Source organism: Ursus arctos, unplaced genomic scaffold, assembly GCF_023065955.2.
Source record: "Ursus arctos isolate Adak ecotype North America unplaced genomic scaffold, UrsArc2.0 scaffold_30, whole genome shotgun sequence".
NCBI lineage: Eukaryota > Metazoa > Chordata > Mammalia > Carnivora > Ursidae > Ursus > Ursus arctos.
The window spans coordinates 19,678,910-19,693,374 of NW_026622986.1; the positions used below are offsets into that span (position 1 = coordinate 19,678,910).

Genomic DNA, 14,465 nt, shown 5'->3' on the forward strand with positions numbered 1-14,465 from the left:
CTTTAAACTTAGTAGTAAAAGAGACACACATGCCCCCTCAGAATATCAAACTGTCAACTTGTCATTCAGTACATCACCAGTGTTAATGTATTTTAATAGTGTATTAAGAGTAAATACCAATGGGATCCATATTTAATAGGATAAGAGCTTAAGACTTATATTTAATTTACTACTTCAACAGAGTTGGCATTGTAGACCATTAAGAACTCTTTAGCTTATTACAGACGAAGAAATCTTCCACAGTTGCTTTCAAATTTAATATTGGTAAGAGTGAAATCATTGAACAAAGTCATTGATACAGCCGTGATTTCAGATAGGCACGTGTCAAATGTGCAACCTCTGTCGCTCTCAATCTGATACACACCAGGACACAAAGCCATGAACTCAGAATCACAAGGTGTGCCATGAATTCCTCGCAGAATATATTAAAGCAGTGTGTGTTTAGTAGGTTTTCAGTTAATAAGTATTTTTTAAAAAAAGAAGGGAGGGATGAGTGGGACTATTAGCATCAGCGCATCAGCAAACACCTGTAAACTTTCCCAGAGAGCATCAAAGAAGCTGCTCGGTGTCAGAAAAGGTACAAAGTATTCGGTGTCTTTAGGGACTCCAGAGTTTTATGGGAAAGAATGAAAAGAAAAGGGAACAATTAACTATAATGTGTATAGTGGCAAAGCTATGAAAATCGTGTGGCTATTTACATGTAACTTAATTAAAATGAAACCAAATGAAAAATCCAGTTCCTCTGTTATACTTATTACACGTTAAGTGCTCGATAGCAATATGCAGTTAGTGACTACCATACTGGACACAGCAGAGAAAAACTTCCATTATCACAGAAAATTCTACTAAACAGAACTACGAAACATGTATGTTAAAATTACACCAACCATTTAAAATATATTTACTACTTTTCATGTCAACAGGAAATTATTTTTGTGATTCATGCTTGATTCATTAAAAAGTAGTCAAGATAAATGTTAATATTAAAGGCTTGGTTTTATTTCTCTTGGTTTTTCACCAAGGCACATTTTATATAGACACTGAATTATTGTAGTCAAGACAATTTCATGTGGTTAAAAGAGCTTCCCACAAAGCAGTTCCTCTAATTGCAAACTGGAGAGGAAAAAAATAAATGAAGCTTAGACCATTTTATTGGTTTAAACTGTATTCCCTAACTGTGCATATTTACATTTTTTATTTAAAAAATCCAATCAGGGCGCCTGGGTGGCTCAGTTGGTTAAGTGTCTGCCTTTGGCTCAGGTCATGATCCCAGGGTTCTGGGAGCAAGTCCCACATCGGGTGTCCCTGCTCAGCGGAGAGCCTGCTTCTCCCTCTCCTTCTCACTCTCTCTCTCTCTCTCTCTCTCTCTGTGCTCTCCCTCTCTAATAAATACATAAAACTTTTTTTTAAAATAAAATAAAAAAACAAAATATCCAATCATTCATTTTTACTACAAAAGGAAAGGACAGCTTTTCAGGTGATATACTAACAGTTATGAGTACAGGTGAATAAGCCAGAAAGCGTGAAGGCCCTGGTCACACCACTTGTCCTTCTGTTCCTGCAGTGCCCTGTGACATCGCCCAGAGCACTGGGTGGCTAGCTCTACCAAGGAGTAATCAGGCTCTCTGACACTTAACTCTGTGAAGGACCTACCAGGGCATTATTGACAAGTTTAAAATAATTTCTTCCTATTTCTGTTTCATTTGATCTTGGTCTGTGTCCAGCTGCAACTCTACTCTTCAAAGGTTCTGCTTCTTTCCTCAACTTTTCTAGAGGCTTCCTTCCACCTGCTCTCCTATCTCAGAACTCCTTGGCCAGATCTTCAAGCTCTTTCTCAGCATTCTCCAAATGCTCAGCTACTTTCTGCCTTCTCTGCCTCGCATCAGACCCTGTCTGGCATGTGCAACCTGTTTTATCTTCAAGATCTAGAATAACAAAAATAGTGAAAAAAGAAAAAGAAAGGAAAGGAAGAAAAAAAAGAAATAAGAACAGAAAAGGAGAAGAGGGGGGAAAAGATGATATATATGGAGCTCCCCAAAATTCGGCTGGGACTAAGGCCACGTTGAGAGGGTCATCGTTCATCACACACTCTAAACATTACCGTAGTGATTTTTCTGGCTCCTAGTCACAATTATGGTGTTTTGTTTTGTTTTGTTTTTAAAGATTTTATTTATTTATTCGACAGAGATAGAGACAGCCAGCGAGAGAGGGAACACAAGCAGGGGGAGTGGGAGAGGAAGAAGCAGGCTCATAGCGGAGGAGCCTGATGTGGGGCTCGATCCCATAACGCCAGGATCACGCCCTGAGCTGAAGGCAGACGCTTAACCGCTGTGCCACCCAGGCGCCCCCACAATTATGTTTTTGCCTGAGTATTCTTCATCTGAATAAGCTTAATTAGAAGTTTAGAACCTTCAGTAAAATATAGTGTTTTCATTTAAATGATTAGCTTCCACGTGTTCTGCTCACGCACAGTGGAGAGAGTACCCACTCCACCTGTCACCCCCCCCCCCCCCGGCGTGTTGCTTCCTCTAGAATCCATCCCGTACTGTAACATCTATGCTGGGATTAAACAAAACAATCAGGGAATGAAGTGTGATTATACTATTGCAAGTCCCACTCCATAATTTTTTTTATTTTATTTTTTTACTAAATTTCTTATTGACATGAGTTCATCTGGGGAACATTATAAGACATGGCCTTTCAAAACTTGTCAAGAGAACTGCTGCAAGTGGATTATTATTGTTATGCTGAACTCACCCTCTTGGAGAACGTAACACTGAATTGCTGTCAGAATTCCTAAAATCGACATTTCAGGAGGGCAAGCAGGTACTTAGGTTGTCCCTATTGTATTCCCAGCATCGCAGGCTGTGATCAGCACGGGGCAGTTAAGCAATATGTGTGTACGGAATCAGAGAAAGAATGTTTACATTGTTATCACTATATGCACTCAGGAGAGAATTCTCAAAAGAACTATTTTTGCTTTGTTTTGTTATTTTTATTGCCTTGGACCTAAACCAAATGATGATTCATCTGTCTCCACTGGTTGCTGGAAAACAGTTCAAATGTGTAGCCTGGCTCTAATAGGCTTTATTTGCGGAACCAACCCATCTCTTGCTTCATCTACCTTTTCCTTGATAACCTCATTCGCTTTTGTAAAAATTTTATGATTTTTTATTCTTTAATAAAGAATATTAAAACAAGTGCAAAACAAGTTGGGGAATTGTTTTTAAAGTAGACAAATATGCAAACCAGCTTTGAAAGCAGAAGCTTTGTATTATCAATCTTCCTGTCTTTAATTAATGGTGACGTCCTAAAATTTTGTATAGTAACTCAAATATGAGAATTAAGGAAGTATTAATACCTACCATAAATCTCCTTCATATTTGATATTTCCTAGTTAATTCAAAAAACAGCATTTCAACATAAGTAAGAAATAGTAGCTTCTGGCTCCCATGTGCTCTGTCCTATCTCTTGACTATTCCATGGAAAAATGCCAAGTTTCCAACAGTGACTGAAGGGACTTTTGAAGTCTTTAAGTTAAAGTCCACATCTTCAGCAAGGAGTGGGTGTAGGAAAATTTGTGCGCATTGCTGCCATGTGCTGGCTATATGTAAAGCACAAGATAATTCACGCAAAATGACTCTACCAGCCTGTCGTTAGAGATGGAGACTCAAAAGAAAGCTTCATGGTTTTAAAGTCCTTTCAAAAAAATGCTCTGAAGTGTATTAGCTTCACATGATGATGTAGGGGAAAAAAATGTAATTTCATAAAATGTAGACTTTAATCATATCAAAGCACCCAACTTCAGCTATCTCCCCACCTACCTTCACCATTTTATAATGACTAACATCTGCTATTCCACGAATATAACTATTATCAATATGTTCCAATTAGGAAGATCGGCGGGATTTTCTGATTACTCAAGAAGATAAGAATTTGGTTTGTTTGCTTATTCTGTAACTTTTATGAAAGAAAGTGTCACACGTTACCACAGCCTTGTAAAAAAAGTAATGCTATATTCCTGGAATACTCCTTTGGGAAAGAACACCAAGCTATGTGTACCTCAGACTATAGATAACCTTCTCTAGCTGTCTAATTCTACTTCCTAGACTAAAAAGTTTTATGAAGTAACCCAAACATCCATCCCTCTAACTCAAAAGTACTAACATTCAAGCAGATACAGACAAAAGGGGAAAAAAAAAAAAAAACCCTCTTCTGGCGGTCTGTAATGGTTCCTTGTTTTTCTAAAAGGCAAGGCAAACCACTAACTCAGCATTTGAGGCCTTGGGAGATTGAGTACTAGTTCTGAGAAATAAATCAGCAAGTGTCTAAACTGCCCATGGCTTTCACTGAGGCCCCACCACAGCTAAGCTCCAAGTTTCAGCAACAATAGAGAAAAATGCTCCCAAGTGGAAACAATCGTATGTTGAACATAATCCCAATGACCACAAATTAATGGCCACCAGCATACAACAATGGAAAATGTGGATCATCTTTGAAAAGAAAAAATGTATACGATTTCTCATCGAATCTCAGGAATTTCTAATAAGCTCTTAATGTTTGCTTTCAAATTTCTGCAGAACAGGTAGAATTAATACATTTTATTGTTTTGTATCCAATGCCTTACGTATGTCACAACAGTGATCACATCTCTTTGGTGTATGACCCTGAATTAAGGCTAAGTAAGCTTGTAAAGTACTTTAACAGAGCAAGTAAATGCCTCAGGAGTTCTCAAAAAAAATCTATATCTATTACATAGTATTTAATTGAAATAAAACAAAGGTGAGCAATTGTAGGGTGCATTTGGGCAAAGTGGAAATGGAATGCAGGCAGTTATTTTAAATATAATCCCATAGAGAAATGGGCCGGAAATCATGAGGGGAAGAAAAAAAAAAAAGAGAGAGAGAGAGAGGAAAATCCATTAAGAGATCTGAGTACTCCCATTCAGATTTATATCAAGCTGAACATATAATTAGATTTGTTCCTCTAAATAATATGTAATTTGTCACCAGGAATGCCTGAATAAACTGCCGTACCCCCACATTTACAGATGATGAATTTGGTGTGCAGCAGTATCGATCTGCATGCTCTTCTGATAACTAAAAAAATAAATAAACTGAAATCCTGAGGGCTTAGAGGCTTGCTGGAATGCTCAAAAGGATGAAAAACAAGGCAAGCTGAACAGAAACATCTAAATGTAGGTGTTAGTTCTATGGAAAATAAAGGAATTCTTTTTAGTGAACTCCTACTATGTGCCAGATACTTTGTCAGATACTTTACTTAATGCTATTTTAATCCTGACGACCATGTGAAAAAGGTACGCTAATATTACGCTTGCAGTGTAGACACGAAGTCTCAAAGAGACTGTGGCAGAACTGAGATCTGAACCAGGTCTGACTCCAAAGCCCTTCTCTGCTTCCTTCTCTATCATGCTGTTGAGTACGTATCGCTTGCTCTCTGTTTACTCGGCACCACAAAGACTAACTGAAAAAATAAAATTTCAGAAAATGAAATTATTTTTTCTGCACGTATTTCTCTCTCTTTATTCACCCTTTCATTTTCCTTTCAGCAAGTACTTTGTTTGGCTGATTTTATTTTACTCAATTAACAGTGCTGGCCAAAATAATCAGCAGTTTTGGCAACGCGGATCCACAGCTTCGGATTACTGGAAGGACTATGTGGAAAGAATACAAAATGACAGAAATATTCTTTCATAGGCCCCAAAAAAGAACCATTTAAGTTATATGTTGCAAATGGTCTTTTGGAAGGACATCACATTTCATGTTGAAATAGGTCATATAAATCATTCAGTTCATCATGAAAAAGGCAGTAAAACATAGAAGGCATTGACTGGCACAAGTAACCCACACCTAACAGTTTACAACCACAGAATGGCCAATGGAAATTCCAATAACTGGTTACCTGACATGGGGTAGAGGCAGTGAGTGCTTTTCTAAGAATAGGACTTCCAAGTTTGGCCACTCCTGGAGATTGATGGGACCTGAAATAAATGAATGATCCTACCAAAAAAAGAAAAAAATGTAAAAGTCACACAGATACCAATTCTACTGTTGTCCTTTCAGCAGTTCTTTACTCTAACATCTTATCCTTGCACACAATCAACTGCCAATCACATCAAGAAAATTACAATTTTACTCACTGACCATTTAGCTCTGTAGAGAACCAAAAGTTTTTCCATACGGATAACATTAAATATCTAAAATAAAATCCAATTGATTAAAAATAAGCTCTTGATCTGAAGCCCCTAAACATTTTTATTGGCTTGACTCGTGTCATAAATAGAGCCTGAAATTAAACGAAGCTTCTATGCTTACAATTAGATATTCAACACGCCCTTATGAAATTCTCATGAGAGCATTATTTTTAAGTTTCTTCACAAAGTACTGAAGGATGCGAGCCTGTGGAATGAGTTGGGTTTCTCCTGGGGCTTACATGTTTGACATTGTTGTCTGTGCTAGTGGGGATGAAAGCTTAATTAAAGATCTAATCTGAGCGTTAACAAAATAACTGCTTTTAGATTTTAACTACAGTGGATGCGCTCATGGCAAACGTATAGGCGGATAACATCTCTTCGCAGCTCAAAAGATCACACATTCTGAACTGCTGTCACGGGTAGCTTCATCGAATACTGAAAATTTACAAGGAAGGCTACGAGGAACAATGTCAAGGGCTGATCCTGCCCTTTGATAATCACGAAGTGATGGGCAACCTGGAAAGTGGACAATTTTGACTGAAAAATACCATATTCAGAAGGTGATTTTCCTAGATACAGGTCAATGCTGACTAGACAGAAAGGAAAGGACTTCAGAATTAAAATGTATTATTTTATAGCTACCACCATATGTTTAACAGAAAAACCAAGGTTGCAAATCAGCAGTATCATCTCTGAAAGAGAAAAACAGAACCAATTTATATGGATTTTTTTTTTTTTTTTTTTTTAAGTAGGCTCCACACCCAGTGTGGGGCTTGAACTCATAACCCTGAGACCAAGAGTCACATGCTCTACTGACTGGAGCCAGCCAGGCACCCTTATATGGGCTTTAACATCCCAAAACAACAGGAAAGAATAAAAGCTATTATTCCTTAATTTCAAACGAAGAGTGATAGAAACTATATCAGCTCACTAAATTCTGTTTCACCTATCAAACAACAGCATAGGAAAAGAGGATTCTGAAAAAAATTATTCCAGCTTAAAAATCCTCAGGTTCAAGTAAAACTCAAATACTTTTAAAAGACGAGTCAGAATTCTACAAATTAACAAATATTCAAAAATCCTAGTCCCCTGGTCATTTAAAAACAATATATACAATTTCAAACAAGCAGTTAATAAAGGATGGGACATATAAACTAAATCTCCAAATTCTAAAAGCAGCAAAAGGTATGAATAAATTGGTTATATCACAAAAATGACTGGAAAACATGATACCAAAAAAAAATCTACTGGAAATGTATGGCATCCCAGTTGAGTTTTTGTTTTAAGGAATACTTGTAACATTATTCAAGGGATCTTCAATCTTGGAGAAATAGGAGAACTCCTTGATTCATTTTACATTGCCAGCTATCTCTAATTTAAAAGTTATGGAAATAGGAAAATGAACAATAAACTGCAGAGCAATGCCATTCATGATCATAGATGCAAAATTCTAATTAAAAAGCTATCAATTACATTTGAAATCCTTATCAAAAAGATTATATGTCCATGACCATGAAAGGAAGCTGAGTTTAATTTAGCTGCTCTATCAACACAGTCAATCAGATCCACAAATTAAAGGGCAAAGTCAGGCTCGAATCAACAAATATTGAGAAGACTTAGGAAAAAATAGCCATTGCCAATGGAAAAAAAAAAAAAAAAACCCTTAAGAAAATATTAAAAGTAAACAATTGAATGCAGACTAATGATCAACCCCAAAATAAATACCCTAAGTGACAAACAACAAAGCTATTTTAATTAAAAACAGGAATTAGAGATTTCTATCCTTATTAATCACAGATAATATTAATTACCTTAGACTAACATTATCTTATAGGCCTAGTGAATATGAGAGTCAAGAAAATAATATACTTAGTAAATATAAAAGAAAATAGAGTTCTCATGTTTTGCCAATTATATAACTACAAAAGTAGAAACCCTGAAGACTTCTATTTTTAAATAATAACAAGTATTAATAAGAGAATTTGGTACGGTAAATGGAAACAGAAAAATGTTATTATTTTTTTAACTTTAGCAATAAGACCCTAGATACAGAAATGGTGAGAAATATTCTCTTCACAATTACATTAATACAAAATATATAGGAATAAGTTTAACAAGAAAAGGACAGAACTTTTATGAAGAACATTATAAAAACTTGTGGAAGACCATAAACCCTCTGATTAAATAGATTATATATATTTTTTTAGAAGGGATGATATTATAAAAATATTAATTCAGTGAAAATTTATTTGAAAGCTAAATAAAATCCTAAGAGAACTTTAATATTTAGAAGACAAATAATACAGATTTAATACTTATAAATGCAGGGTTAAGAAAATCTAAACTCTGAGCTCTGAGCCTAGACCCAAGGACTTCTAGAAAAACGTCTCTGGATTTACCTTCTTGTAAGTCTGCTGTGCAGAATGTACTTAGTTAAGAGAACTATGGAATTATATCAAGGAGATTGTGCCTGGTAATCTGAATTGTTTATACTGCAAAATTCCTGTACACCCACACACCCCAGAGTGGGGACACGACTAACACAGCTTAAGAATTAAAGAATAAGGGGCTCAGCCTCCATGCATGAAATTGTCCATGCTAGCCTGAAACTCATCTTTTACCAAGCATGCACCTGCTTTTAATGCAATGGTCTAGAAGGGATTTACACGACGTGAAAACATGAGAGATCAGACATCATAATGAACAGAGATACAAATATCATAAACCAATATTACCATCTAGAATAAAAAATCATGAATACAATAAACAAAACCAACCAAATGAGATTTGGTTCATCGATGCGAAGATGGTTTAATATTTGAAAAATTCACCTTATGAACACACAAAAATGATAATATGATGATCATATGGTTATCACAATACTAAAAAAAAATCTGACAAATCTTAACATAGATATAGATATATACACACAAAAAAACCACATTATGAATAGAAGGGAACATCTTTATCTAATAAAGCAAAACAATCTTTCAGCGAATATAGCACTTAAGGTTGAATTATTGATAATTTTCTTCTGAAATAAGAACAAGAGAAGCATAGCAGCTATCACCTGTTGTATTCAGCATTTTTCCAGAGTTACTAACCAGCGCAATGAAACAAAGAAAACAGAAGGTTTAAGATTTAGAAACAAGGAAATAAAATTGTCATTATTTGCAGAGAAAATAATTGTGAACCTAGAAAATAAAATATATACATACATACACTCTTAACTATAATACACAAAATTAGCAAGGTCACTGGATACAAAGTAATATTTAAAAGTACAATTACATTTCCATATACCAGCAACAATCAAAAGTTTTTAAAATATAATAGCTGCAAACATATCGAAAACCTAAAAAAAATTTAGCAAAATATTTTTTAATCTATACGCTAAAAGCTTCAGATTAGAGAAATTAAAGATAATCTAAGTAAACTGAGAAATTAGAAACATTTGAAAAGATCATTTCTCGATAAATACAAATAAAGGTTACAAACAAGCTATCATTTTATATCCACAGATTAAAAGAATTTAAGAGAATATAATGGCTATTGCTGACAGACAAATGGAAAAAAGAAAGCACTCCTATATTGCTAATGGACTTTTAAGTATTAAGATTTAGGAGCAAAGTACATCTTTCCATAAAACTATAGTGGTCTCACTCACAGTTATTTATTATATAGAATTGAAAGCATCCTATACCAGAAAAAGGTGTATAAGAATGGATTTTGCAGCATTGTCATGATATTGTCACTCAATAGGAGGATAGCTGGATACATTTTGTCATATCCAGACCAAAGAAATGAACCAAACAAAACAAATAAAAAAAAAATTAGGCTGCTTCTTCTTCTAGGCAAGGTTGAGATCAGGGACAAGATTTAGTCTTCTAGCAAAACACACACATACGCACACGCACGCACACACACACACACACACACACACTGCATTAGACAATGGTTTATGTAGGACAATGAGAATTCAGGATCACAGGATAATGATCTCTAAGAGAGGGAAAACACATGAGCTAAGCCCTACAATTTCCCCAGCTTAGTGCCTAAACAGAGTTTCTAGCCGCCACGTAGGAAGGTGTGAGCCAGAAGGAGCACGGTGGCGTCTTTAAACTGAAAAGATAGAGGTGCTACTCCGGGGAGACTCAAGTGCCTCGAGTTCATAAGGCAGCGTTCCAGGAGGACAGGGCTGCAAATGTCGAGCCCCAGAGATCTGCAGAGTCTCCCCCTCCTGCAGATCTTCACCTGAGTACCGACCTGTGCATGCAGGTGAGGAAACAACCCGAGGCTGGACCTTCAACTTCTGAGAGGGGCCACTGGAACATTTCCCAGAGGTCACAGTGGGCCAGAAATAGTAGGCTCTTGCACTCCTCACCAGAACGAAAAAATTAATTGTACAGCGGGACTGGATGGAGTACTAGAGTGAAATGAAAACTTAGGTCCAAACAAATACCTGTATGCAAATTTTATAGAATATTCGTAATCACCAACATTTAGAAAGAACCCAAATACCCTTCAACTGATCAGTGGATAACAAACGGTGCTTTATCGATGCAAGAGAACACTACTCTGCAGTAATTAAATAAATAATAAATAAATAAATAAATAGATAGATAGATAAGATAAAATAAAATAAAATAAAATAAAATAAAATAAAATAGGAAGGAACTTCCACTGCAATCAACAATATCAAATCCATTCAGCTAACTGAAAGAAGACAGACTCCAAAGGCTACACACTGTAGGATCCTATACATATGACATTGTGGAAAAGGCAACTATAGGGATAGAAATCAGATCAGTGGATGCCAGTGGCTGGAAAGGAGATGAGTATTGACTACAAAGCAGCATAGATTTGGGGGGAGAATGGAACTTTTTTTATATCCTGAGTTTTCTGACGGTTACACAATTATACGTGTTTGTTCGAACTCAGTGACCTGAACAGCAAAAAGGCTAAATTTTACTGCATTTAAATAATACTTTAACAGATGGGCAGCCCCCTCAGAAACATGGCTAGGGTGCTGTGGATAGCAGGGTCCCTGCCTGATGGCGCAGGAGGCAGGCTGCACCCACATTCCTGTAATGCCCCTCCCATAATACACCCTCCCGAGTGGCCACACCGCTAATAAGTATGTATGTATGTGTATATATGTTTATATGTATATGCATACGCGTATGTATATACATATAAACATATATATATAACAGAAAAAATAAAATTCAAAATGAATATAATTGATGACTTGGAGGAACTGCCATGAGCTATCTTTAGTAAACAAGGTAGACAGTAGTTACAATAGGATCTCATTTTTTGGTAAAATAAACAATCGCCAGAATACTTACAACTTTGAATGCATACATATCTACTATGTACGCATACACACAGCTAAAGATAGATAAATGTGAGTTGCCTGTTTGGATGTTAACAGGGTAACAACTAGGAACTGGAAAATAAAAACCAACCAAAGACAGGAGGTAGGAAAATTGAGGCTTTACCCTAAAAAGAAAAGCTACATAATGTCAAGCCATTCATCTTTTATGTAAAATTACATGTGGGAGTGTGCACATATGAGGAAAAGTACTGAAGATTAACCAGTTTTTAAAAGCGCAATAATCCACAAAGTTCTAAGAACATAATAGGCTGTATATAACTCTATGGTCTTAGATGTGGGAACTGAGAGACTGAGCCTTCCCCCAGAAACTTCCATGTTACTTCTCCTTGCTCTTCCTAACACTGATTTTTTTCCTCCTCCTCATTTGTGATGTAAGATCACTAGTGATCATCTTAAAATCTCAATGACAATCATAGGTAAAGAAGAACAGCCTTAATGGCTGAGGGACTCCTTGATTCACCCTTTCTAGAGAGAACGGCCGGCTATAATTTCTTTGCCACTCCTGCTTTCAATTTTAACAGCTACCCTCAGTTCTACAGTTTATTGTTATCTGTGAGCACGGTTTAGATCACAGAAAAAGAAAAATGGGTTCTTCAATATTTAACAAAGGAGACCTTTTAGAATCTCTTTTTGGCATAAATCATAATTAAGTAGTAATTAACATGATGTCTGAAGATTACTTCTAAATGTTTCCTTATTGTCACAGCCCTGTTGGTTTTCCTAGTTTTCTTACCAGAACGAACGGACAACAGGTAACTATTCACATTTCATGGGCTTTTACTATATGAAAAGCCTTAATAGGTACTACTTCATTTAATCCTCGTAATAATTTTACATGAAAGATATTTTGATTTTCCCTATTTTCTAACTGGAAAAAAAAAATGAGGCACAAAGGCATTTAGCTAATTTGTGCAGTGTCAACAACATCCTGACTTAACCCCTGGGCAACCAGGGCTCTCCGCCACCCTGCTACAGGAGAGGTCACCTAAGGCCACCCCACACGCTGCGTGAGCCGCTGACCAGTAGAAAAGAGTCACACTGCAAGCACCTTCTAGCCCAAGGCAGAGCTCCACTCCTCCCAAAGCAGCAAGCCCATCTCCTCCAGAGACCCAGGCGCAGAGCCAGACTGAACAGACCAGCAGGCGAGCCCACAATGAAGATGGGCCTGGGCCTCAGTGTGTCTCACCCTTCCCAGATAGGTCTGAAAGCTTCTTAACTATAGCCTTCTACCCTCCACCCCCAGCCAGGCCAATCCCAGCCTCTGAGCCACCACGGAGCCTCCTTTACAGGGTAATCAACAGGCCCTTCAGTGTTACGGAAAAGTGTTGCATCTCAGCCTTTTAGAACAAAACTAATGGGTCACGTGCTTTCATAGCCTGAATGGTCACCATAGTCCTCCAGAGAGATTTCCGATTCCTAAGCACTCTGTAATCCCCCCTTCTTTGCCTGCTTCATCTTTTCTGTACTCTGTCCAAACGTACACATCACTTAACCAGAACTACCTCCATCTCCCCCATCCCCCTCCAGTATATTCCCTCAGAATACCTTCCTTGCCAGCTCTCCTTACTTGAGCCTTTCTGGCAACTTTTCATTTCCCTTCAGTGCTCAGTTCAGGGGTCACCTCCTTCCGGAAGGCCTCTTGATTCCACCTGACTCACCCTCCATCTCATATAAACCATTTATAATATCTTATTGCAAATCTTCATTTATTTGCTTCAGGCACTAGACTTCAGAGCACTCCAAAGGCAGAGAGCACGGCTTCCATCGGTGCACCCCAGGTCTAGCATTGGGTTATGTACTAATTGGTTTTAGAAAAGAAAAAGAAACCCATGAGCTTGAAGAAAACGGACTATTAACTTAGAGCTCCAATCATTAGTCCTTTCTGCTTCAAACTTTAATCTACCACAGCATCCTAAAGAGAAAATTAGGTTCACTGGCACAAAAAGAAAAAATTAGGACCTTACACCACTATCAAATAAGCTGGGTTTATAGTTTCAGACAACAGATGGATGGCCAGAGTCTCCCTCCCCATCCCCTAAGATGCTCCCCCACCAACTCCAGGTTCCAATGGCTATAATTTAAAATACAGTCAAGGCTGTTAGTTCTGGCATACCTCTTTGGAAATCTCAAAGGAGAAAACAAGTAATGTCCAAGGGGGTTATACGAGCTTAAAGAGGGTCGACAGTATAGCTGTGTTATTATAAAGTTAATATGATACTCACGTACCTAGGCAATGACATCTACACAAACGAGAAAAAAATAGAACAAAACCCTTCTGTTTTCCTTGGAGATTCACAAACCCTGATTGAAATGCTATGTGTCATTGATTGCTCTATTTTAAGAGGATATGTAAAAATTGTAATGGTAGTTAAAAATACATGAGAAAGAAGATAGTTACAAAGAAGCCTTAAGAGTGGTTAAATTGCATTCAAGTATTTGTCTATTTATTTTATAGATAGCCCTTAACCTCTGTTTTCTGTTTCCAGAAAGAAGATTAGGCTATTTTTTTTTTTTCTGTTTTGCAAAAATTGGATTGCTCTAAAAAGAAAGCAAGCCCACTGTACATGAGTTCTGGCAATTAGAGAAAAGTATCAGAAGACTTCCCCACCCACCATGCCTTCAACTCAACCTTGTAAAAAATGAGACATCGAAAATGTTGGTTATTAAAGCAATATTCTTTCCAGGAAACTCAATTAACTATAAATTATTATGTTGATCAGGAGAGTTTCAAACAAGACAAACCACAGTTTCATGTATGTAGCCTATAGCTAGAAGTAAAAATACACAGTATCATCATTCTGCAACATGAAAGAAAGGCAACCAATTTTTTTTTTTTTTTTAAGAGGAAAA

The 14,465-nt window shown here is 36.9% G+C and overlaps 1 protein-coding gene across 1 annotated transcript in view; it reads right to left on the reverse strand.

Moving 5' to 3' along the window:
- MALRD1 (MAM and LDL receptor class A domain containing 1) overlaps positions 1–14,465 on the reverse strand; it is a 731,799-nt gene that overhangs the window by 631,492 nt on the left and 85,842 nt on the right. The window contains exon 12 of the mRNA XM_057304733.1: positions 5,923–6,020. Coding sequence (XP_057160716.1) covers positions 5,923–6,020 — 98 coding nt within the window. The remainder of the gene's footprint in view (positions 1–5,922; positions 6,021–14,465) is intronic.